The sequence below is a fragment of the Sturnus vulgaris genome, chromosome 5 (genome assembly GCF_052056855.1).
Source record: "Sturnus vulgaris isolate bStuVul1 chromosome 5, bStuVul1.hap1, whole genome shotgun sequence".
Classification (NCBI taxonomy): Eukaryota; Metazoa; Chordata; class Aves; order Passeriformes; family Sturnidae; genus Sturnus; species Sturnus vulgaris.
The window spans coordinates 233402-259309 of record NC_142247.1 but is presented as its reverse complement, the minus strand read 5'-3'; the positions used below and the strand labels follow the sequence as shown (position 1 = coordinate 259309).

Sequence of the window (25908 nt, the reverse complement as noted above, 5' to 3'; positions counted from 1 at the left end):
ACAGACAGAAAGGAAAACAAAAGCCCCAGGTTCCCCAAAGTGGAGCAAGAATTGAAAATGTTTCAAGAGTGTCCCCTCCCTGTTCTGTTTGACACTTACAGAATACCTGCACTTCAGAAAAACCCTTGAAATAATGACTTGACTAGAAATGAACAATTAAAAGCTCTGGTCTTTGTTGTTCATCACTTACTGGGCAATTACATGGCAGCTTTGCATGAATTTGTTGGCATGGCTCTGAATTTGGTGTGCAAGACTGAACTGTTCAACACTCAGTTCCCTGGCCATAAAATGAGAAAATTATTCCAGTAGCAAAAAGGGCAAATTTTTACCTTGCCCTCATGTTTCCACCCATCTCTGTCATTCTCTGGTTATGTGAAAAGGAATGAGGAGGAAAGGCAAATATTTCCCTGCCTCCAGGACTGCAGACAGCTGAAGAGATGCTCTGGTCACTCCAGTCACTGCTCCAGATTCGGTCCTTTGCTTTTTTAGGTGTGACTGTAGTGGGAATATATCTCTTCTTTATAACAGCACACAGACTTGAAAAGCCATTTTCCTACAACTAGTGGACACTGATTAAAAAACCAAACCAGAAGCACTGCAGAGAGCCGGGTTAGGGTGATAAACTGTGAGGGTGGGGCAGCAGCTTTTCTTTTCAAAACTGACTTCATCAGGAAGCCAGCTCCGTTTGGGCTTGGATGAAAGCTGCATCCCCTGTGTGGCATGTCTTTCAATTTGCATTTTACAAAGGCACAGAATACTCCAGACAGGTCACAAAACCTGTGGCTGGCCTGTTAGAACTGCAGAGTTACTGCAAATGATGAGGCGTGGAACAAGAGTAGAGGGAATAAAGTCTTGGGGCAGTGTGGATTTAATTTCCCCTGTTGTCCCGAGTGTGAGAACAGCCCCTGGGAGCAGAGGAGCAGGAGGGCCAGCCAGGCTTTCAGGGATGGGCAGCCAGAGCTCCAGCCCTGCTGTCCCCTGCCCTCTCCTGCCCACCTCTCCTGGCTCCCCCAGCTCCAGGCTCTGCCTCCAGAGAGTGACCCCTGGCAGAGCTGTAAAACATTAAATCATCATCCAGCAGGCAGGAGCAGCCTCTCCTGAGCCTCAGCTGGCGAGGTGCAGACATGTGGCAGCAGGGATGGTTTTTGGAAGAAAGGCAGGGCTTGACAGAGAAGGCAGTCTCCCAATAAAGGTTTATACTGGCGCTTCCCTGTGTTTATAATACCCTGTGCCAGGGCCACGGCCTCTGTTTTCAGCATATTGTTGTTTAAATCTTTTTCTAAACCTAATCAGCCCTTAGGTTGAGGAGTCTGAAAAGCAGAAACTTGATATCAATATAAGTGTTTCCCTAGAGTTCTTTGACAGGAGTTTCACTGTTGTAACTGCCTGAGCTCAAATCTGCTCCATCTATAAAGTGAAGTAAGTTTGTCAGGACCAATTGTTCTTATTATGAAAAGGAAGTTTTATTTTTAAGAATATTTTCAAAATAGATTTTATCTTGCCCACTTTTTTGGTCGGTTGTTTTGGGTTTTTTTTTTCCTCATGTAGATATTCAGTCTTGTTTGCTTACTTGCTTTTTTGCTGTGTTAGTTTAGTATTACAGGATGGTATAAGCATGGTTGTTTGCAAGGAGGGTTGCTATTCGAGGGTTTTTTTGTTTGTTTTTAAAACCTCTTTCCCTCTCAGCCTCACAATATCAGTAATAAGCTTTTCTTAGGTCTAGGCATCTGGTCTCTGGTTTAAGAGCTGCACAGTCATGCTGTTCCTCTATCAGTTATGTGATAACTGGTACTTTAAATAATCATCCTTGACCTTTTTGCAGTCTTTCAGGCTGATTGATTGTTTTTTACCATATTTGCAGTGGTAGCCAGAGGGGTTTTTGTTCAAGTGTAACTGCTGCATGAGGTTTTGTTTTCACAGGACTGTAGCCCTTAGGATTTCTTTCCCCGTGGGTATCTGGCCCCATGGTTCTAGAAGCAGCATAGAACCAGGGCAGAGCTACACTTCCTTCTGGCCCAGAGAATTTTCAGTCAAACTGAGTTCTGGCTGGAGGAAAGTTCTACCTTGAACTGATTCAATACCACCTGGTCCCCATGTGTTATGTCAAGTATAAGAATTACCCTCACATTGGGAAATTAATGTTTTAAAATGTAGCAAGGTATTTTTTCTGGCTTTTTTGCAGCTGCATTCAGTGACAAAGGAACTCTTTGGCTGCTGAAAGTTGAGGTGTTGGAGCTGTACTGACTGTGTCCTCGTAGGATAAAAAAAATTCTCCAGCAGTAGATAGGTACCCACTTTTTAGCAGTCAGGAGTTAGTTGGGTAATGCACTTTGTGAGGTAAAAACTGAAAAGAAATGGTTACAGCATAGGAGAGATGCTAATGAAATTTAAAAAAAAAAAACAAGAGCTAAAAAAGGTCTGGGTTCTTATTTTTCACTTTTTCTTGACTACTCAAGTTACAAATTAACCTTGTCTCATACCTCTTCCATATCTTGGATTTTTCTTCTGTTTTTGGCCAGAACCTGACAAAAATCATGAATTAACTCTGCCCTGGTTCCGCTAATCCCATGGGCCTCTTCTCTAAGTGAAGTTACTGCTTCCTGTTGTTCCCACAGGGACTTGGGAACAATTAGAGGAGATTGGTAAAGAAGATTGGAGCAGCTAAATTGGCCAATTCAGCAGTTCATTCATCAATTCATTCATCTCTTGCTTGTTTGCTAGATTTAGGGATGGATTTTGCATCCCCTTAAAGAAAACCCCAAAGCAGCCAAATGAAAGAGACAGTGAGCCCTTGTGTGCTCACTGAGACGGAGGTGTATGAACGAAACAAAACGCTGAGCTCCATGTCCTGTCCTGCACAAGTGAAATTCCTCCCTGGTGTGGAATCCTGCACAAAAGCCCCCTCCACAGAGAGCAGAACAAAAGCAGCCCTCTGCTTGCCACCTTCCCAGCACATTTCTGGGTTGGGTTCCTTGTTTGTTACCTGGTGGTTGTACGAGCTTGCAGGAAATTCCTTCTCCTCCCTCTGCCTGCCCCTCAGTAGCAGGATTACAGTAAATGGTTGGCCTGGATTAGCTGTGGCTCAGACTCTGCCCTCTCTGTGTCTCTGAGACCCCCAGGCCCCCAGGCTGGCACTTTGGGGGGTGTGTGTCCCCTCTGCACCAGGACACGGTGCTGGGCAGGGCAGAGCTCGGCAGGGTCCCTGCTCTGCCCGGGGCTGGGCTCAGCGCACCTGAGGGCAGGAGCAGGGCCAGGGAGGCTCCAGGGCTGAGCGTGTCCTGCAGCACAGCCCTTGCAGGATGGTCTCCAGCTGGGGACCAGGCTCCCTGTCAGCTGCTCTGCATCCTCCCCTGACTCCTCCCTGCCCTTCTCCAGGGGTGCAGCTGCTGCAGCCTGGCCCTGCAATCCCTGGCCAGCCGGCGAGTTCTGACAGTGTGGCCACTCACTGTGAGTCAGGAGCTGCCAGAAACATTCACAGCCCAGGGACCAGATCTGCAGGAAGGACTCTGGAAGCATTGCAGGAAAGGCAGCCTGAATATCTTGAGAAACTCTGTGAATGAGGTTTGACAGCAGCAGAAAAGCTCGTTTCAGTCAGTAAACCCTTCACAACTTGAAACAATTGTGGTTAGGTTTTTCACTGGGTTTTGGGCTTTTTTTCCTTTCAGATTTTAATTTCACTCTGTAGTAAAACAAAACTGAAGTACTGTTGTCATAGACATTGAAATATTGAAAGAGGATGTTCTGATGCCTCATAAATATCTTTTCTCCCTTCAAGTACTTGTATCTAAACCAAAATCTTTAGCTGATTCAATTTGTGAAGCATTTGAGCTTTGAACAAATCCAGGTTTAATTCTTCCAGTCAAGTCAACTGGTTGTGTTATTTGCTTATATGCTGGTGCTCTTTGCATTCTGGGGACAAGGAATTAATCTGTACCTCTACAAGATACTTCATATTAATCACAAATCAGTTTTTCAATAAATGACCAGAAGCCTATTTAATTGAAAAAAAAAACCCTAAAAAGTCTCATGTATTAGGATATGAGGACATTAAATCTTCAGTATCCAAAGTGCTCTTTAAATAAAGACTTGGCATATATTTGTGCTGTAAGGCAGTAGGAATCTTTGTGCAGTTCTGTACTGTTGCAGTAGCAGATATTTAGGCAGTGGATAAGCTACTGGGTAAATTTTCACAGGCTTTCTGACCTTCCTGGTGCTGGCATTGCCTCGTCTTCTCAAGTAGAACTGAGATAATTTGGCCCTTGAGATAGAGAAGGAGAGATAAAGTTATTTTTAGCATTAGCTTGCTTTAGTTCTGGCATTTTGTTCTGTCCTGCCCATTCTCCTGAGTGGAAGGATGCAGCTTGTTTATTATGTTTTAACATATCTACTCTGCTGGCTTTTGATAGCAGGCAGAGCTGAGGTTTACCCTTCTGCAGCTTTCCCACCAGTGCTGGGGCAGCACATCCCAGATCAGCCAGGAATATTCAGTTTTCAGTCCTTGTATTCATTTTTTCTCCTCTTTGCAGACCTGATAATTAAAATCCTTCTTTTTCTCTTAGAGGAAATCCATCCTTCCTTCCTTCCTTCCTTCCTTCCTTCCTTCCTTCCTTCCTTCCTTCCTTCCTTCCTTCCTTCCTTCCTTCCTTCCTTCCTTCCTTCCTTCCTTCCTTCCTTCCTTCCTTCCTTCCTTCCTTCCTTCCTTCCTTCCTTCCTTCCTTCCCCCTCTATTTTTTTTAAATAATTTTGAAGTTTTGTTTATTTTGCCCCTATGATTCAGATTCCAGGAAGTGACATTTCTAAGCAAACCTGAAATGCTGTAATGTTTACAGCAGCAGCAAACACCCAGCTGTGTCTCCTGTAAGTTACAGTAGGAGTATTTAGTGTTGTTGTCTTTAGACATTCCAGATGTTTTGAGCTTATCAGAAATCATCAGTGTGGGCACTTCCTGTATTTCCATACACTTTTGTCTCCATCCTCAGTGTTTAATATTGTGGAAAATGTTGGAAGCATTATGCATATGGAGTCTGGACACCATTTTTTAGTCCTTGGGCAGCAGAATGTGGCATTACCAGTAATCAGGGCCCTTTTCCCATCTTTGATCCTCCTCGATGTCCCACTCCAGACTGTCCTGAGAAGTCTCCACTGGGAATATTCACCTTTGTGTGGTGAGGACTCAGCACACAGCAGCTCCTTGATCCACCTGGAACTGCTGATTTTCTCTTGAAGCACTGCAGGTGTTTCACCATGAGCTGTCTGTCCCTGAAAACAAATGAAATTGAAATGAAAATGCTGCTTGTGCTGGGGGAACAGGGAGGATGTGTGGGAAGAAAAGTGCAAGGTTAGGAAAACTATTGAGGTTACATACATTTTTATTTATGTTCTATATTTGGGCATGAGAAGGGAAGTTACTTTTTTGTCTCCTGTAGTTCTCCCGAGCCCATGAAGCATCCCAGCCTCTGTCAGCCTTGCCTGAAGTTGTTGGTGGCCCTGGTTCTCCTTCAGGGAGTCTTTGTCCTAATAAAGGACTCACTGAGAGGGCCCAGGGCACACAGGCTCTCAATGCTCAGAATGCCACTGCTCATCTCCTGGCAGCATGCTGGTGCAGTATGGCTCTTTCTCCTGATCAAATGGTGAACTGCAATTGTCTATGATTTCTCTTTCTGGAAAAAAAAATTGCATGGAAAAATTGAAAGTGGAAGAAAAGAAAATGGAGCTCTTGTCATGAACACTTTCATGTCAGAGATGCTTCACACACCTCTGTAAATCTGTTTTGTGGGAATCCTTTCTGTCCCTTCATCTCTTCCTGTCACTGTTCATCTCTGCATCCATGGGCACAGCTGGAGTGGACTCCATGTCCTGAAAGCTTGGGAAAGGTTCAGCCCAGGTTTGGGGCACAACTGTGAAGTTTTTCACTTTGCTCAAGTTCTCTAGTGAAGTCCTTCTAACTGAGGAAAGAGACTGCAAGGTGCCTAAGTTCACCCCAGATACAAGGGATAAATGTTACTTTTTTATCCTTTCAGCTTTTCTATCTTTCCTGATTCGCTTTCTAAAAATGTGCTTTCTTCAAAAGGAAGGTTGTTGGTACATGAAGCCTGTCCTCCTCCTGAAATTTAGAGGGCTGAACAGCTCGTTTTCACAAAGAGTGATAAGATCTCCTGGCAGCCAAAAATAAGAATAATTCTGTTCCCTGGTGTATGCCCTTGCCTCCCCCAAAAAAAGGAACTTGGACATAAATAGTTGATCAAAACAAAGCCTATGGTCTGATCCCATGAACTGAAGATATTTAGTTTCTATTCCCAGTTTTGCAGTACTGTGCTGGGTAAATGCCTCAATTCTCCATCTGTGAAATGGAGATATTTATTTTCCCCTCCCCAGGAAGGTTCTGTCTGAGTTAACAAGTTTGTATGGTGGCCTGGAAATGCTTTACAAGTGGTTGCTACTAAGATTTCTCTGATTTGCAGCTGACAGATAATAGCAGGGAGGGACTCAAAGCCATCTTACAGAGACTCAGACTAAATGTGTTTAAGCTCCTGGAAGCAGGCTGGTTCCCAGGCACGGAGGGAAAACAAAGGACAAGCTCCAGGCCAGGCAGAATTGATGGAAATGATGTGAGCACTGGGGGCTGGGGTTGAATGTGTGATCAGTGCACATCTGGAGAGCTCCTTTTCCATAGCCAGAGAAGCAGACCTGCACAGGCACAGCTCTGAGCAGAGTTCCCCCTCCTCCCCCCAGCCCTGCCTTTTTTCCCTGTTTGTTTTGATAGTTAGAAACATAAATACCTTCCCATGTGGACCCTCCTGGTTAGGGTAAAGTGATATATTTCTAGTAAAATAACACTTCTGCTGAGTCAAAATAGCATTCTTGCACAAATTGAACATAAGAAGATGAAAGAAAAAGTATTTGTGACGCAGGAAAAAGAAACTTAAATTACTTTTTCAGCAACAAAATGAAGGGACTGAAGACACTGTAATGAATTGAATAGAACGAGAGCTCTTATTTCTCAGGCAGTGCTGAACAGCTTGTCAATAAGAAGAGGAAACACTGCTTGTATTGCATTAAAGGTGTATTTCAGCAGCATGCAGAGCTAGATCATTCAAGGAATAAAATTCTGGGGGAAAAAAAGGACCAATGGCAGAGGGGAAAGTAGTTGCACAAATAAAAGAAAACCAATTTCAAAATTTTCTGGTTTGAATAGATGGATGTTTTTGACACACAACTTATTCCTTTTTTTTTTCCACCACAGAAATGATACTTAATTTTGTTGAAGCCTGTTTCTGAAGGGCAAGTTAGTCCAAATATATTTTCAATATGGGATATTCTTCCAGCAAAGAATATTTCAGCAGTTTTCACATGATTCAGTTTAAATCAAAACCAAAACTAGGGGCTTGAAACAGAGGGCCAGCTGCATGTCTCTCCTTTGAGGGCCTTTCCCCTCTGTGCTGCTTTGCCTTTCTCTTCTCACTCTGAAATGCCTCCTGGCACATCCATTTGCACCCTGCCCCCCTGGATATTGCACATTCTGTGCCTCCTTCACACCCAGGTGGACACTGTGCCTTTGGTGGGCTCTGCTTTTGCTGTAGCAGTGCTGGGGCACCCTGGAAATAGGACTTGGGTGACCACATGGAATGAAATGTTGGCAGACACTGTTGCAGGAGAATGTATTTTATGATTTCCCTCCAAGAAAAGATGTGTGGTTTTATTTAAAATTAAAATCTGAGAAGCAAAGCTTATTAAGAGTCAAACTGGTCTGAAAGGCAGAATTTCAAATCATGGGAAAACCTGCAGCCATTGTGAAAAATCTGTCTTCTAGAAACCTCCACTGAAATCTCCTGTTTGGGAGGGTGAAGGTGCCTGACAATCGCCCTTGTACAGCACAAACCCAGGATTCCTGCTCCCGGCTTGTGCCTGTTCATTCCCAGCACCTCTGCAGTGCAGCTGGGAGGAGCACAGAGTGCTTTGGAGCAGCACATGGCTGGGATGACAAAACTGCTGCCTGAGGGGTCCCTGCCTGACCCACGGCATCCACATTTCAGGGCTGTGGCTGTGCTGTGCCCCTGCCTGAGAATGCACAGAGCGTGTTCAGAATCATGCAGGGGGAAAAGCACGGTGGGACTGCCTTGATGTTCCAGCCCTGTGTAAAGGGAGATGTGGCCTCGGTGCTGGGGCTGTCCCCTGGCGTTTCGTCCCTGTTCCAGTTGCCTGGCCCTGTCGTGATCTCGCTCACTCTCGATGTGTTCTGCAGGGAGAGATGGGGGCTGCAAAGTGAAGAGCACTGAGAGAGGAGGGGCTGGTGTTCCTGCCGTGGTCCTGCACCTTTGGGTGCTCCCCGTGCCCGGGTGTGCTGTGATGAGCTGGCACAGGGTGTCACACTCTGTGACAGCATCACCCCGGGAAATCGGGGCCAGTTCCAGCAGCAGGGACATTCATGGCCCAAGTGTGGTTTTGCATGCTTTTCAACTGGACTGTCACTTCAGATGGCAGATGGGAGAAGCTAAAATGTGTGTGCAGCTCCTTTCCTGGAGCTGGGTCCTTCAGAGGCAGCAGGGTCACCAATGTGCAGCCGTGCATGCACAGGGGATGCGTGTTGGGAATGCTCTCAGCACAAGGGTTGGTCAATGACTCGTGGCATTGATTCAGAGCCCACAGATTCTACGATTTCTCTGTGTGTTAGTCCTGACTGGGCTATCAAAAGCAAAGCCCTGCTCTGCCAGTGCTCTGAGCTCTGCTCATTCCATAGAGCCAGCAGAGCACCAAAGTTTTGGTGCCTGTGGTCCCATAAATTTGAGGTAGGTAATCAAATCCTGCTGCTGTCTGGCTGAGACACATGCTCTGTGGCCAGGAATCTGCGTGTAAATGTCAGTGGGAAATTATCCTTGTGAATTTTCTGTGTGACAGTTGGCTTTTTTCCTCTATTTTGAATCATGCAGTTGCAAGGATGAGTAGAAAAGATCCCTGGTCTGCTGCTGGAGAGACATCTGAGCCCCAGTGAGCACCCTGCCGAGGACAGTGGGAGGGCACGGGAGAGCTGGGCTGCTTGGGGATGGAGTGGGTGGAATGTGTCGTGCTGGAATCACTGAGCTGATTTAATTAGTTCTGTTTCAGAGGATTTGTTTTTGCTCGGGTCACTGCCACCTTCATCTATTTGCTTTTTCCCCCCTCTCAGCAATAGACAAATGCAGGGTGATAATTAATTTGGCAGGTTGATTGAGATTGGGTGGCAAAGAGGGGAGTTTTCCTGGATGAGTGATGAAGCATTGCTGGTTGAGCTTAAAGTGAATGGTCTGAAATAGAAAGTAGTTAGTATAAAATCCCCCCAAGGGTGTATTTAAACTGAATGTACTTTGAGTTTTGACATTGAGGTTTTTTAGTAAGCTCTACCAGACTCTACAGTGTAATTTTAGGACGTTTGCTAGCTGGGATCTAGCTGTTGAAATATCAGTGTTATTCTTCTGCTTTGTGAAGCCTCAAAACCAGGAAAATGGGGTGTTAATGAAAGAAATGCCTTGTGTGTGGGTGTCAGGCTGAAACAAGCCTTGGCACAGCAATGCTTTTTTCTTTTCCAGGCCAGCCCTGGAAGCTGAGCCTTCACCTGCCTGGGTCAGTCTGCTTTGTTTGGGAGGCCAAATTCTCTTCAAATTGTCATTATTTCATGGCAGCTCTCTCTCAGTGCCACCATTAAAGCTCAGGTTTTTCAGTAAAACAAGCTGCTGACACTGTATTATATTATTACTATTGTTGTTGTTGTTGTTGTTGTTATTATTATTATTATTATTATTATTATATCATTACATTTCTGGCTTTCTGCCCCGCTGTGTTTTGGCCTCACCAGGGACCAGTCCCTGGTCACCATGTTTTGTGTTTCACACCAGATGGACACTAAGGTGCCATCTTACCATAAGCAAAGTTTGGTTTTATCTTTCCAGGGAGTGCTTATGGCATCACAGGAGATGTGATCTGGCCAGACTGCTGGATTCTGCTGCTTACAGAATTCCTTCTGGGGGACAGTGGCACTGCCACCTTTGATGTCTCTGGCCAAGCTCCTGGGGTCAGGATGTTTTCTCTCTGTCTCCAGCCCTTCCTCTCTGTGACTCTGCTCTGCTGGCAGGCCTGAGGTGGCAGCTGTGGCAGAATGCCATCCTGTGTGCAGCGGGGGAGGACAGAGGGGACACAGACAAGTCACACATGTCCCTGTCCCTGCCCAGTTCCCTTGCACTGGAAGCACTCCCAAAGATGAAGTGTCTGGTGGAACCTCCATGCTGAGTGCTAAGGGCTTTTTTCTGCTGGCACTGCCAGTAAGGATGTCAGTCTGATGATGGTTTGGGGGTTTTCTGTGGTGTTGTTTTTCTTTTCCTGTGAGTTAGACCCTTATCCACTGGGAATCAAGATGGAAAATTCCCATTTTTATGCAAACTGCCAGAGAATGGTCAGCTCTTTGATTAATGCACTTCCTAACCCATTGGATTAATATGCCTTCCATGTGAGCTATTGTGATCCGTGTTCATATTGAGGGTGATCCACCTGAAATCAGAGCTTGACTGAAAAATCCCTGAAACGTTTACCTGCTTTTGCAATGGGTTTTTAATTGCTCTGCAAAAAGACATTCCCTCTATCTTGATGACATTTCTTTGGAAGCAGAGACCCCTCTGTGCACTGGCCTGAAACCTCTGAGGTTTGTTTAGCAGCACAAAGTGCAGAAGAAACCTGGGATCTCTGAAAAGATGGAAAATGAGAGAAAAACTATGCACTAAAGAGAGAATAGTATTGGGAACATACATTTCAGAGCAGATTGTTCTGTAGAAGTCTTTAGACTCCTTAACAAAAGAAAAAAAAAGATTTTAGATACCTCAAGATGAGTTCAGACTTTGCTAACTCTGCTGCAGTGGCTGTCTGGTTTATCCAGCTTGTGCCAGGCTTGGCATTGTGAATGGGATTCTTAATGCACAGTGAATGATTCTCAGTGGAGGAAAAAAAAGTAAAGAAGCTCTCTGACTTTTCCTGGAAATTAATTGCACCAGAATTGCACCAGAGTGCACTTGGCTGTGTAGCTGTGAAATCCAGGAACTTCATGTGTGCACTGTGAATAGCAAGCAACATTTAAATAATAAATTTTCTCTTTTTTATCAATACACATTTATTCTTTTGTTAACTTGCTGTTATGTTTAGGACTCTTGACGTTGCTGTGTTGTCCTGGCATTCCCACACTGAGGAATTTTTTCTCTGAGTGACTGTAAATGATGTTTGTGGCTAAGGTGGGAAGGTACCAGAGTAGCTGTGCCCACAGTTTATCTCTCCACAAGAGATATTTTTCTCTAAGGCTTTGGTTTTCATGACTATGCTCAGCATGGAAAAATGGATATATGAGAAATTTGGTGAACTTTTACTAAAAGATGACTAGTCCACCAGATCAATACATGCCTGATCTACCTGACCAGTTCAAGGGGATAAGAAATTTATTTATGATCAGTTTAATTGTTTTACTCATTAATTCTGAAATTAAATATCCAGATTAAGATCATTAATTTAGAAGCCTTTGTTAAAAAATCTGCAATACATTTGCAAGTAACCACCACCACCTCCCTTCCACCCCCCACAATCAGTTCTTTTCTCTATTTTACTACAGCTCTGCTTCCCAAACCTGTTGTTTAAAATCCTCTTTGATGTGTGAAGGATTAATAGGGACCTGAGAAATTCAGTGGTAGGAGTGAAAATAATAGAAACACGCCTGGATTTGTTTTACTACTGTCATGTGTTTAAGTAGTTGTGACAAAAATTTGTATAAAACCAGATACAGGGTGTGGAGGTGGATATTCCTGTGCCTTTTCTTTTTCCCACCTACCTTTCTTTTTTTTTCAATTTCCCAGCAGCATCACCTTCTCTGAAGTGAAAGCTGCTCATTTCCAGGGGTGCTGTGGAGCAAGGGCCACAGTGGCTGCCCTGAGCCCAGTGCTGCCAGCTTGCTGTGCCACACGTCCTTGTGTCCCTTGCCCACGCTGTAAGGATCCCTGAAAACCTGCCAGATGTGTCCTAATTCCTGCAGAGCTGAGTCCCTGCTCGGGGGGGTTCCTTCACTGTGCCTTTGGGACAGTCCCTGCTGCCTTTTGGGCTCTCCCTGTGCCCTTTTAGCTCAGCCTTGCTCCTCATTTTCTCTATCCTCTGCTGCCAGAGTGGCTCATTGTCCTGCTATGTGCCACTGCAGCACTGGGCAGTGACACAGGAGTGTCCTGAGCAGTGACACAGGAGTGTCCTGAGCAGCACTGGGCAGTGACACAGGAGTGTCCTGAGCAGTGACACAGGAATGTTCTGAGCAGTGACACAGGAATGTTCTGAGCAGGGACACAGGAGTGTCCTGAGCAGTGACACAGGAGTGTCCTGAGCAGGGACACAGGAATGTTCTGAGCAGGGACACAGGAGTGTCCTGAGCACTGACACAGGAGTGTCCTGAGCACTGACACAGGAGTGTCCTGAGCAGTGACAGAGGAGTGTCCTGAGCAGTGACAGAGGAGTGTTCTGAGCAGGGACACAGGAGTGTCCTGAGCAGTGACACAGGAATGTTCTGAGCACTGACACAGGAGTGTCCTGAGCAGGGACACAGGAGTGTCCTGAGCAGTGACACAGGAGTGTCCTGAGCAGTGACACAGGAATGTTCTGAGCAGGGACACAGGAGTGTCCTGAGCAGGGACACAGGAGTTTCTGTGGATCAGGAGTTTCTGTCTCAGTGCAGAATCCTCCTGGTACAGGGCTGTTCTGTGCAGCCTCTGGCACTGCTCTGGCTCCTGCCTTGACCTCCCAGCCAGGTTCTGAGAGGGATGGAGGAGGCAGCTCCCTCCAGGACTCCCAGCTTCCCCAGGGTAGCAGCTTCAGAGGACTTGACTCCATCCCCAGCTGGGCTCAGCCTGCAGAGAAGCCATTCACTCTTCACACCCCTCATTGTCCCTCCTTGGCCGTGCCTCCAGTCAAAGCAATGCCAAGCTCCAAAGCATCTGTGCCTCTGCTGTGGTTTAAAAAGCTCATCTCTGCTTTCAGCTGTTGTCTAGCAGCCCAGAAATCTTTGAAACAACATCTTTGATTAGGGAAGCAGTTTAATGGTTCTTAAATGCTCACCCCCAATTTATTACTTTGGTTGGTTAGTTGTGGTGAATTCTTTTGTTTGGGGCTTTTGTTCTTTTTTTTTAACCAGTTTGGAACCGAGGCTGGCCTTGGTGATCTGCAGGGCTCCAAGATGTTGGGAGCATTTGTGTGGAGAGTTCCCCTGCACAGTGGCTGTGATGACACGAGCATGCAGCTCACACATCTGGCACAGCAGCCCAGCCCTCACATCGTGTGCTTTGTGCTGACCTGGGAGCTGGCCAGGGGCAGTGGAAAAGGGATTGTTTTTCCAAATCCTGGAGCCCTTTGCTGTGTGTGTCGTGGCCTGCACATGCCTGTGTGTGATCCCTGCCAGCACAGCAGGGAAGGCACCTCTGACCCTCTGGATGCCCCAGGGCACTTCTGCCCTTGGGTGGGGTGGTCAGAGCAGCCTTGCTCCCCTGTCATGTTACCAGGATCTGGCAGTGGTGAATCTCAGCAGCTCCAGCCACACCAAAATTCCCTCCCTAAATCAATCGAGTCAGTAAATCATCTCATTTATCTTGATTACCATGAAAATGCAGGGAACAGCCTACAGGATAGAAGGAATCCTACTCAAAATAGCATGTGCAAAAACACCCTGTTAGTTTCTGTGTGACCTGACTCCTGCATGTTTGTAAAAATAAATGTTTCCTCTAATATGTAATCAAGGAAATAATTTGTGCCTTTTTTTTTTGCCTTTTTTTTATTTTTTTTTTTTTGGTTACTGAAAAAGGAACTTATTGGGAACATTTTGTGCCTACATGCTGGTAACAAACAGTTTCTTATTGCCAGTGGAAATCTGCTCCTGACTGGAGCATGGCTAATACCCGTTCAGTCAGAGGATGTGGGTCATAGTGGGCCCCATTCAGCACAGGCTGGAGGGAGGCAGTGTCACTGAGACAGTTTCACATCCTCAGCATGCCCATTGCCCACTCCACTGCATCTCTTCCAAAGAGGGAAGATGTTCTGCTCGTGTTTAAATAGAAGCTCTGCTGTTTTGGTGAAGGTTGACTCCAGGTGTCAGCCTGACTGGATACTCATATCTTGCTCTTTTGGACACTGATTCCCAAATATAAACAATTCTTAAAGCTGCTGGCTATCACCCAGCCAAAATTTCTCATAATCTCATTGGTAATTCATATTTACCACTGCTAAATGTGCTAAATCCTTGCAGGAGTGGCCAAAAGGCTTTTTGTTGTTTTTTTTTTGCAGGTTCTCAGCTGTGTGGGAGAGTTCAGGCTGCCCTGTTCATGTATCACAGCCAGTGCAGCATGAAATGCTGGATGCAGGTGTTTGGCTCCCAATCACAGATGGAGCAGAGCAGCAATTTCTCTCACATTCCTGTGCTTTGCCTTATGTTCACCCCCTCTAGAGAGAGCAGGAGTCTTTTGTGTTCACTAGAATGGAAATGAGGTATCCAGCCACAGTCTGAATCTTGAAGATCCAAGGCAAGGAGCTGCAAGGCTCCTACGTGCACTTGGACTGTGTGATCCTGTTGCAGTGTTCTCAAATCCCTTTGATTGTCTTTGGTGACTACTGGCTGATTTAGCTCACCATCTCATTGTTTTTAGAACAGTAAAAGTGTTGTGAATGTGTATGTGTGGAAATAAAATTCCATGGTAATAGTCTATAATCTGAATATAATTAGAATAAACTTTGAATTGATTTAGAGGGTTTTATTAAACACTAAGTATAACTATTTCATTGGTCCTCTTTAATACTTACAAGGAAAGGATCTGCTCATTCCCTCTAATGAAACTGTGCTGAGTGTCATATTTGCTTTAATAAGTCCATATGGTTTCAAAATGCTGTTGCATTCTGCTGCTGAGGACTCTCTCCCCTTTCAAACAATATACATGGAACTGCTTGTATTTTAAATGTCAGATTTTGTTCCTGACTTGTGCCCAGTTGTGGAGGTCCTTACAATAAGATTATGTCTTTTCTAATTCTCTGAATGATTGTTGGGGTTGGTTTTTTATTGGTTGGCTTTGTTGGAGTTTTTTTTAATCTCTTTTTTTTTTTTCCCAGCCATTGCATAGTTAGCAGTATTGCTGTTTCAAGACTGCCAAAATTAAAACCGTGGTCCAAAAAAGATTATATAAGAGAAAAACAAGACTTACAAACAGCTGAAAAGGTTTAAATTGTCTTACTTTACTGTCTGTCTTTTTATTTATTTAGATCTTCTATGATATGTGGGGGTCACATTTTCCTGCAGTTCTCTAATACTAAAGAGGCTAAGAATTATGGTTTATGAATTTTAATGAAAGTTGAAATACTTATGTAATCATTTGCTGGGGCTTTAATTAAAGAACCATATAGCAGAAGAGCTGCATTTAGAGAGGCGAGGGCTGAAGATGCTGATTTTTAAATGGCTTTGTTCTCTTCAGCATGGGTGTCTCAGATACAGACAGTCCTTTGTAGCATTCCTTACTCCTTTCAAGGTATGGTTGCATCAGTGAGCTTCAGTTCTGAAACCACGAGCTGAGAAACTTCCTGGTGTTTCTAACAAAAGCTGGAGATTGAGAGCACGGGCCAGCACCCACATCTTCAGAGGGAGCTGATCCCTTCCTCTTCTCCTTTTCTGTCTCTGACTGGGATTTTGGGATCCCTTCCTCTTCTCCTTTTCTGTCTGTGGCTGGGATTTTGGGATCCCTTCCTCTTCTCCTTTTCTGTCTCTGACTGGGGTTTTGGGATCCCTTCCTCTTCTCCTTTTCTGTCTCTGACTGGGATTTTGGGATCCCTTCCTCTTCTCCTTTTCTGTCTGTGGCTGGGATTTTGGGATCCCTTCCATTCCTGCCTCCTCTCCCACTGGCAGTGCTCACCCTCAGCTGGAATGTTTTCCCTGGAGACCTGTAAGTCAGGTATTAGGGTAGAACCAACCAGCTGGTTTTAGCAAAGCCCAGCCCATGTTTCTGTGCGTTCCTGAATGTGCAGGAGTCGTTCTTGCTGCTAAAAGCTGCTTTCATCTGTATCAAAACTGGCAGAGATGGCTTTCCAGGACAGTTTCACATGAAATGTAAAGTAGTTCCTTTTCTTCTAAGAGACACTGCATGCATATAGGCTGTGAAGGAGTTTGATTTCAGCTTTATCCCTCCCTTTCTGCTGCTGATACACTTGGCTGTAGTTGCCTGGTCAGTAAGAATAATAAATTTGATGCTCTGAGGCTGTTTATCATCACTCTGGACCAAATTGATTCCAGAGAACTTCCAGAGGAGGTGCTGGAGTCTGGAGCAAACCCATCTGTTAGTGATAAACATAAATCCCTCTACTTCCAAATGCATTTTTATGTCAGTATCTCTGTCTGCATGCATGCACCAATTAAACAGTAGATTATTTTCTTTTTCCATGATTTCAGAAGGTTGACTCACTCAAGTGGATTTATGCACACGCTCTGTTTTTTCTGAGTGTAATTGGTTTGTTGTTTGGTTTGTTTTTTTTTTATCTTTGTGGAGGTTTTTTTCTTTTTGTTTGTTTGGTTTTGGGCTTTTTTTTTTTCTTCTAATTCTGTTTTCTTCATATTTTGATTTCTATTCAGCTTCTGGAAATCGTGATTTCTACCTAGCCCAATAGTTCAGGCATACTTCCTCTCCTCCTTTTTTGGGTATCATGTTCCAGCACTTACTGTTTGCCATGAAAAGAAAATCAGGTTCAGAAGAACCTGAGCAGAGTGTGGCTTGTGGAGCTGAAGGGTGTCACACTGAGGCAGTCATCCCTCTGCAGAATGCTGGCCTGGCAGAGGTTTAGTTACAACCTCTGGGGCTTTCCTCTTCCTGTTTTAAAGTTGGAGGTCTTTCTGTGTGGTATCCTTTTCATTTCATTTCGTTTTTCATTCCTTCACTCCTGTGTTAATAGGGACCACCATATGCCAAGAACATTCTAACACGACATGAGCACATTTTTTTAGATAACGAGGGAGAAATACATTTTAAAGCCAAGTAAGATTTTATGAAAATGGCAGGAAGAGGTTGGCTTCATAGGTGATGGATTTGACTCTGATGCTTGAAAGCAAGCTGACTGTTTTATCTGGTGGCAGCCACAGCCTGTGTCACTCAGCACATCCTGGCACAGTGAGCAGTGCTGTGGGGACAATGGATCCCTCAGCAAAAACACAAACGTGGCTGATTCCACCAAGGCACCTCTGTGGAGGAATTAAACTGGCCAAGGGCTGTGTACTTGGCCATAAGGAGTTTGCTCATGTAACAGTGACAAAATAAGGAAGGGCTCACTCTCTTGGTTCCAATGAATTTGTCACTGCTTCTTCGGTGGCTTTGGCTTCTCTTCTGCAAGGGATGTTGATAGTTAGGCACTGGGAAATGGAGCAAGGATGAGTTGTCCCAGCCTTTGGACTCACCTTTCAGTGTGGCATCGGCTGCTGCTGCAACGCCCAGGCTGTGGAGCCCCCGGGATCCCACACGTGGTGGAGGGGCAGGGTTGGAGATGGGAAACAAAAGCTGCCTGCAGGCTGTGGGCTGAAAACTCACGGTGGAGATGAGAAGCAGCAGGCAAGAAAAGGGATCAGGATGAGCAAAGCCTGCCTGGAGGTGAATGGATGTTCCAGAGGACTTGAACTGAGGTGTGAGGGTTGGTGGTGATGCCAGGTAAGCCCCTGGCACACACCAGTCTGCTTTCCTGGGACTGGCTGCCCTGGGAGCATCCCTACCTGTGTGAATAGCAGTGCCAGGCTCACCTGGGACTGCACCTCGCATTCCTGGTGGCAGTAATAAAGCAAACTTTCACTTTTCGGTGAGCTCTGGATTCAGGGGGGTAGGAGCATGGAAAACCTCATGGGTTTGAAGGTGTGGAGTGTGCTGGCAAGGGCATGTGGAGCCTGGAGAAGCACAGGGGCCACAGCCAGGCTGGAACATTAACTCTCTCCTTTCTTCACTGTGAGGTTTTCTCTTTGTGCTCCTGCCACTGAGAGGAACCTGGAGGTCGAGGCAGCCCCAAGCATGCTGGGAATCACAACTTCTCACACCCAAGCTAAATAAATTTTCTTTCAGCCACGTGAATTAAGAAAGGAGGAGCTACTTCCTCCCAAGGCACAGGAACTAGAAAGTCAAAGTGAAAAGGGTTTTTGGTGCAGAGAGGCAGGAGCTACAGAGAAAAGACAGGAAGGAGGGTTCTGGCAGAGGCTCTTTGAAGCACATCACCTTTGGGAGGTGCATCTCTTGGTAGTTTTTGCACACCAGTTATTTACTGAGGCCAGCTTTCGTGAACATTAAAGCTGTGCTGCATGCAGTAATGGAGAACAAAGAGGGAAACCCAGCACAGCCAGTGCTTCCACCAGTGGTATATGGAAAATAGGAAAAAATTGCAGTAAAAGGAGTTCTGGTAATCTCCTTGCTGATGTATCAGCTGTCCTTTTGCCAGATCAGTATTAAACATTTGGCTAAAGTTGAATCTATGGCAGTGGGAATTTTAATGGCAGGAGCAGAATTGTGATGCCAGATGTGTTTGGGTTCTGAATGTAAGGGTACAATGTCATGTGGCTTTATTATGAAGCTAAAAGCTGGGTGAAATAAATCATAAAAGCAAAACTTTTTATTTCCAAGAAAAATGTGTAACAGATATACAAATGAGTGTTTCAGTTAAAACTAATGAATACAATTTATCACTTACCTCTGCTTTTCTTTGTTTTCAGCTCATGGGGCATTCTGAATGGGATCACAAACGAGGACCCAGAGGCTCACAGGTCAGTTGCTCAGTATTTTGTGTTTGATTTTGGCTTTTGCTGCATTTGAGGCATTCAAGCAAGTTTTCCATCTGAGATTGGCAAAGTTGTTAATTTTGCTGATATTTGCAGGGTTTGGAGCAAAGGAAAGGAGCATAAAACCATGACAGCTTTCATTAATATAATTTTTGAGCTGTAATTCGAACAGTTGATCCAGACAGAGCTGAGTCACCCAACAGAAAGGTTTTTTCAGTAGCAGAAAGATGGATCAGATGTATGGAGAAAGCATTTCTTACTCAGCTGTCTCCATCAGGACATCAAAGGAATGCAGTTTCAAAAAATGTGCGTTTGTTTCGTTTGGGTTTTTTTGTTTGGTTGGTTTGTTAACCTGACAAACTTGTAACACTTGGATGGCCCTGTCACCACGAGTCCCCTCATTGTTGGCCAAGGTGCTGGAGCTGTGTGGGGAGGGGCAGGGAAGCCACCTGCAGCCACTGCTTTGCTCTTGACCATGACGGGAAGGAAATCATGCCAGTAGTGTCAATGGGGCCACAATATATTTTTAAATTATCTGTAGAATTAAAATTGCTGCAAATGAGACATCACTGCCAATCTTGATCTTCAGGACTTTTTCTGCTTGGAAAATATGCCTCAGTTATTCCACTGTAGCTTTAGATTCTCTCTTTTACATGACTCTGCAAATTGTCTAGATAGGAATAGCATTAAACCTAATTGAATGGAGTTCCTTGAAAGGTTAGGAGAAATTAAGGAGGTTCTGATTTTTTTCATGTGATAGAAAAGACTTTTTTCATCCTGTTGTGATTCAGTTACGTTGTTGCCAGTTTGTGTTCTTTAAAAAATGCACCCCTTGTAAAATAAAAAGATCTTGCTGAAAAATTAAGGTGTTTGCTGTACTTAAATACTTTAAAACATAGAAATAAAAAGGGAAGTGGAATCACTGGTTTACTATACTATAAAACTAAAATCCACACGTGAACTCGTACAGGTGTTCTATCAAGACTCATTAAAGAAGCTCTGATTCAGTGAAGGGAGTTTTTTAAGGGCCTGTAGGTTTGCTGTGGTGTGTGTTGGAACATGAGGGGAAGCTGCTGCCCTGCATGTCACACTCCTGAATGGCCCACGTGGAAAATGTGTTCAAGTCCAGTGCAAAGTGCTGCAGTCCCAGGTAGGGATGGATGTCACCTGGATCCAGGTGGGAATTTCTGTTTGCAGCACTTTGTCTCGTGATAAGCATCTGCAATTCAATAGAATGTAAATGGTACAAATAAAAAGCTGTCTTTACAATATTCAGCTTTCTCCTGGTTTCTACCATGACCACCATTGCACTCCCCTTTTAGGAGACTGCCCACATGTATGTCTATGTATGTTGTAGGATTCCTTTTCTTTTAGAATAATTATACTATTAAGGCTGCTCTAATTAGATTGAATTATAGGTTGCCTTACAAAGAGTGGTGAGTTCCTGGCTACATACTCGTTCTTTTTTTCCTTTCTTTTTTCATCCCTGAAGACAGCACTGCCTGCTGTAAAGTGCTTCATACTGAGAATTTACTCTATGGATTTGAAATGGAACACGAAGTGCAAAGTGAATTTCATTACATATTAAATGAAATTAATTTAAAAGATTAATATATGTTAGAATTAAGAATTTAGGCATGAAACTCCAAAATTCAGTTCCAAATTAAAGAAATTCTGAAGTATTTAGGAATATTTAATACATCTGAAGAAATCTCTCTCTCAAAGATATACATGCAGTCTGTAGAACCACATCATGTGAGGGAAAAACATTCATACCCATTTGTAATGTTGGCACATGCCACAAGGAAGTGTGACTAGCAGAATTCATCCCTGGAGTATTATTGCTCTGCAGAAAAAAATATGCAAATCGTATTTTAATCATTCCAGCAGAACACAGTAGTTGATAGTCCCAAGCTCTTGCAGGTGGGAGCCAGGGCACACTTTGTGCACAGGTTTTTTTCCGGGGCTCCTGCACTGTGGGAGTGATTTGTTGCTCTGCCATCGGGACTTGTTTGGCTTGCTGGAGATGTAGGCGTAGCCCCAGAGCAGGGGAACCGAGCACTCTTGTAAAAGAATGATGATGGAGGGAGGAACGCACGTCCAGCCTTTTCGATTCCCTTTCACTACCAAAGCTCTCAGTTACATATCCGAGGTGCTGCGTTTTACCCCTGCAGTTCCTAAGCAACAGCTCTTTGCAGATTGAGTGCGTCTGGTGCTGCCCACCCTCCTGCAGGCTCCGTGGTGCCAGGGAGCTCGTGTGGAAGGCACCTGCTCCTGCCTGAGCTTCTGGCTGAGCTGCTCCTGCCTGAGCTGCTCCTGCCTGAGCTTCTGGCTGAGCTTCTCCTGCCTGAGCTTCTCCTTCCTGAGCTGCTCCTGCCTGAGCTTTTCCTGGCTGAGCTTCTCCTTCCTGAGCTGCTCCTGCCTGAGCTTCTCCTTCCTGAGCTTCTCCTGGCTGAGATTCACCTGCCTGAGCTTCTCCTGCCTGAGCTGCTTCTTTCTCAGCTTCTCCTTCCTGAGCTTCTCCTGCCTGAGCTGCTCCTGCCTGAGCTGCTCTGTCCTGTGCAGGGACACAAAATCTCTGTGCATCGGGGAGCTCTGCCACTACCATGAGGAACAGGAGTCAGTAATCAGGTTCTTGCCTGCTTTGGGACAGAAGCCTTTTTCTCGAGTGTGGAGAAGCGTCCCAGATTGAGCAGACTGAGGAGGATGAGCCGGAAATCTCTGTACTTGCTGAAGCGCAGGTGGGAATCCATTCCCGCTGCTGACCAGGTACTGTGCTCTGGGAGTCTGTGCTGCCTCAGTCTGCCCCCAGGGCCACTGTGCAGAGCCTTGCAGGGATTAGATGGGGATGCAGGGAGAACCAGCTGGGTTATCTGGTTATCTGGTTAGATGGTTATCTGCTGGGCATCTTTCCAAGATGAATGCTGCAAAACCTTGGTAAAGCTGATTTTGCAAGAGCGTGTGCTCGTGGACGTGGAGATGCCATGGCAGCCCACTAATGCAGACATATTTAACCAATAAAGTCTCCCTGTCTCAAAAAGGAGACTTTTCTAAAGGCTTTAGGAGTATTTTAAGCTGAGTGGCCAAGGAAAATTGCAGTGTGCTGTTGCATGACTTTTCTGTGTTTCCTGTCTCACCTGTGTGTGTGTGTGAAGCCACTGAGGCACTGCAGACCCTCAGCGTTTTCAGAGTCCTCTTGGCTGGTGTGCCATTCCAAGGGTGTTAACCAAGAGGAAAGTAAAGCAGATGTAAACATCTGCTGGGAAAGCAAATACTGTCACCAGAAGCAGGACTAGGATGTGGTGAATGGCTGTGTGATTATGTTTCTTACTTCTTGCTCCAGGCACTCTAAGATTCTCCGAGTTGTTTTTTGTTTTTCAAAACCTTGCTTGGGATGTACAGATAATAAAAAAAATCATTACAGAAAGAATGCTGGTGAGTTAACAGCTCTACTCTCTTCTCAATCATAATTCCATCTCAGTTTTCCATTTATAAAACAGTTGACTATGAATGCTAGTCTTTATCCATAGAAAAGACACAATTGTTTGACAGGAAGAAGGATGGACAGCAGAAATGCATCCCAGTTTTTGAGAAGCACCTTCCTGTGTATTTTTATTAAGAGGGAGAAGGGCAGGGCAGATTACATGCCTTATCTTATGGAGTTGTAGATTGTAAAGATAAATCATACCACTTGGAACTTTTAGAGATCTCAGACATATTAGTTGTCAGCCCCCCCATTATGAGTCACAATAAAATAATAAGGCACTGTTCATTAATACAATTTTATTGTACTGAAAGGAATTTACTTGATCCAGATCAGCCCAGCATTCTTAAATTTCCTAGAAAGAAAGGATAAATAAATGTTCTGTTAGGAAGTGACTCATTGGTCATCTCCTTTCTGTTAAGAAGGTGTAGATTCAGCAATGTTATTTCGAAGGAAAGCTGGTTTGCAGCCTTACTTTTCCAGCATTTCCTTTGGATCATCCTAACCCGAGTGTTGCATTGCACCATCCATCACATTGTAACACAGCATGAGGGAGCAGTACCTGTTCCTCAGCCACGTGTGAGGTGTGCTTGGCTGCACTGAGCTGAGGATCAGCTCCACCACCAGTCCCTCCAGCCCTCTGCAGGGCTTTAAAAGAGGAAAGGAAATTTCCCTGAGCCATCCTCCCCTCTGGGAGAGTGAGACTCAGCACCTGGTGCAGGTAAATCCAGGTAACCTGAGCACAGTGTGAGCCTGGAAGGAGTGCCTGGAGGAACATGCACTTACTGTGCAAGATGACAGCCCCAAAGAGGAAATTCCCAAAGAGCCTTTTGCTGCAAATTCATTCTGTAATCCTTAAGGGGATGCAGTCACTTACTGTGTTCTAGGCTGACCTTGACAAAATGTCTTTATACTTTGACAGGTAAGTAGTAACAGTGTAGGTTTCTTCTCTACTCAGAGTAGATAAAAGATATTTGTGTTAGCAAATAACAAAACCTCTCCAAATGGGCTTATTGCCACCTCAAATGAAAACAAAAACCAAACAAAAAACTCAAGGAAGGAAATAAAATCCAACTGTAAAAGAATGATTTCTACTGGGGCTCTGCCATCTCTTCAGAACAGCAAGAGGTTTTATTGTTTAATATTATTTATTTTTTATGCTTGTGAATACTTTGCTTGTTAAATAAACAGGGTTGTTTTTTTTTTTTCCACTTTTCTCCAAGGCAATCTTTTCCTGAACCAGTAGGGGGAAGGGCCATTGAATCTGCTTTCTAGGGGGACCCCTTTGGAAGTTTCCTCCCAAATTTGCCCTAAACCAGGTCACTGGGATATTTGGCTTGGTCTTGTTTCTGCTGTAAAACAATGTGGCAGCTGTGACTTATGAGAAAGAGGGTCACTAAGTCCACAGTGGAGTTTGATACTCCATTTGAACATAGTTTCTGGTTTTTTTAAGTCATAAAGTGATTTTTACTCCTCATCTTGCATACTGTGCATGAAATCAAATCAGACCTGTTCAGGCAAGGGTGTGCAGCCTGAGAATTGAGGGTAGAGAAAAAACAAGAGCAGTTGTGATGTCCATAGACAGCATAGTTGGAGGTTGTTAGTTTGGGGGGTTTTTTGGAGCTAGGTTGTTATATAATTTTATTTTTGATCTTTTGAGCATTGTTTATGCTCTCAGACACTACATCACAGAGGTCTCCATGGTTTCCAGGCTCTGGTATGACAAAGGAATTTTCCGCTCATTGTTTTGTATTTTATGTGTGTGCAAGAGAGAGGAAAGTAGATTTAACTGTGAGCCTGAATTAGATCTTTTTGGGGTTGGTTGATGAAAGATGTCTAATCTACCTGTTCATTTTTATATGTGGAAGATATATCTTTATCCTGTTGGATTTTTGCATGGGTAAATTTAAGCTAAATAGTGATAAATTAAATACCATATATTGGCCTCTATTTTAAAAACTGTAATATATTTTAGTTCTTGAATCTTGAACAGCTTTGTCAATAATTTCAGAAGAAATTACTTTTATATAACTAAGAAAATAATTTGTTAATGCTTTTCTTTCTTGTCCATTCAGTTGTTCAGATTGCTTGAAAGCCCTCCCTAAATTTCAGTACAGGCTTGGGGGATAATTCTCTGTTGGTTTTATTTGGTGTATGTGCCTGAGGATCTTGTGTCTTACACTCATCCTAATTCCTTATTCCTGAGAGCTGCAACTGAGAATGCTCTCACTGGATGGATCTGGGTTTGAAATGTTGTGGTCACCAGATGAGCCAGAGGTGTTAAACACTTGCTGCAGTGCTGTTGAGCATTTCCATCTACTTGAAATTCCCTGTAACCTTCATGAGCCCTAGCCTTTGGGCATAAGTTGGTTTTGATACTGGTCTTAAGACAGGAAAAATCTTCCCATGTAATCCCATGATGGAAACTTCTAATTGTTTCATCGATCACTGTGAACTGAAAAACACAAACTAGATTTCCACTACCATGTAAGAAGAACAATAACCAATAGCTGCTCTAGGGATTTATATCCACATAGCTGGGGAGAGTTGACAGGAATGTACTGTGCAGTTCAATAAAAGCAGTAATACTTTTCTGGGTAGGAATTCATGCTTACAGCAGTGCTAATGCTTCCTGTAGCATTAAGTCCCAGTTCAGCTTGTGCTGTGCCTGAGGCAGTGTGCATGCACAGGGAATAATATCCTGTCCTCACCACCGAGGGGGCAGATGGGCCAAACTTCTGCAGCCATGCAGGGTGCACGGCAGTGAATAAACTGATCTGAGTCAGAGCTGTGAAATGATAAACCAAGGGATTTTCTGAGTTTCATGTGACATTACACCGTGCAGAGTCCTGCTGGGACATGTCACTACATCACTACAGTGATCCTTGTATCGAAACAAATCCCTCCTACTTCACCTGGAAACAGGCTAAAAATAAAAAAAAAAGTTTCCTGTTAAGAATGTTTTTTTCACAATTATTCATTGTCAATAAAACCCTACGTTATCCTTTCATTCAGCAGACAAGCTTTCACAGCTTTAGTGGCCGAGCAGAGACTCGCAGGGTTTGGGATGTTCTGGGTTTGGGATGTTCTGGGTTTGGGATGTTCTGGGTTTGGGACGTTCTGGGTTTGGGATGTTCTGGGTTTGGGACGTTCTGGGTTTGGGATGTTCTGGGTTTGGGACGTTCTGGGTTTGGGATGTTCTGGGTTTGGGATGTTCTGGGCCTCACGGGAGGGTTGAGGCTTGGTTGGAATATGGAGCTGGGACTGAGGGAGGAGAGTTGCTTTTGCACAGCAGGAAAGGTGCAGAAAGCTGAGTCTGGGATGAGGAAATGATCTAGGAGATACTTCCTTACTTTCCAACGCACAGATGAGTGCTGCAGAGCAGAAAGTTATCTCCAAGAAATAATAAATAATCTGCCTCGGCTTGTCCCTGCTTCCCTTGGAGTGAGGAGCTGAGGCACAGGCGCTGTCAGGCTCTGGGAGCGTTTTTTGTGTCCTGCAGCCTTCGTGCCCTGGGCTGACACTGGACCTGTCACCCTGGCAGCCGGACCCAGGTGATGAGGGCAAACCTCCTGCAAGCTGCCACACCCAGCGCTCCCAGGATGGAGAA

At 44.6% G+C, this 25908-nt stretch overlaps 1 protein-coding gene across 3 annotated transcripts in view; it reads left to right on the top strand.

The window, feature by feature from the left end:
* Nucleotides 1-25908, top strand: part of PDE3A (phosphodiesterase 3A) — a 219913-nt gene that overhangs the window by 118343 nt on the left and 75662 nt on the right. For 2 of the 3 annotated variants that reach the window (XM_014869925.2, XM_088164503.1), the window contains exon 2: nt 18749-18799. In XM_014869925.2, the coding sequence (XP_014725411.2) occupies nt 18749-18799 (51 nt within the window). Of the gene's footprint in view, nt 1-18748; nt 18800-20801; nt 21584-25908 lie in introns of those variants that run through there. The other variant, XM_088164502.1, reaches the window with a different exon arrangement.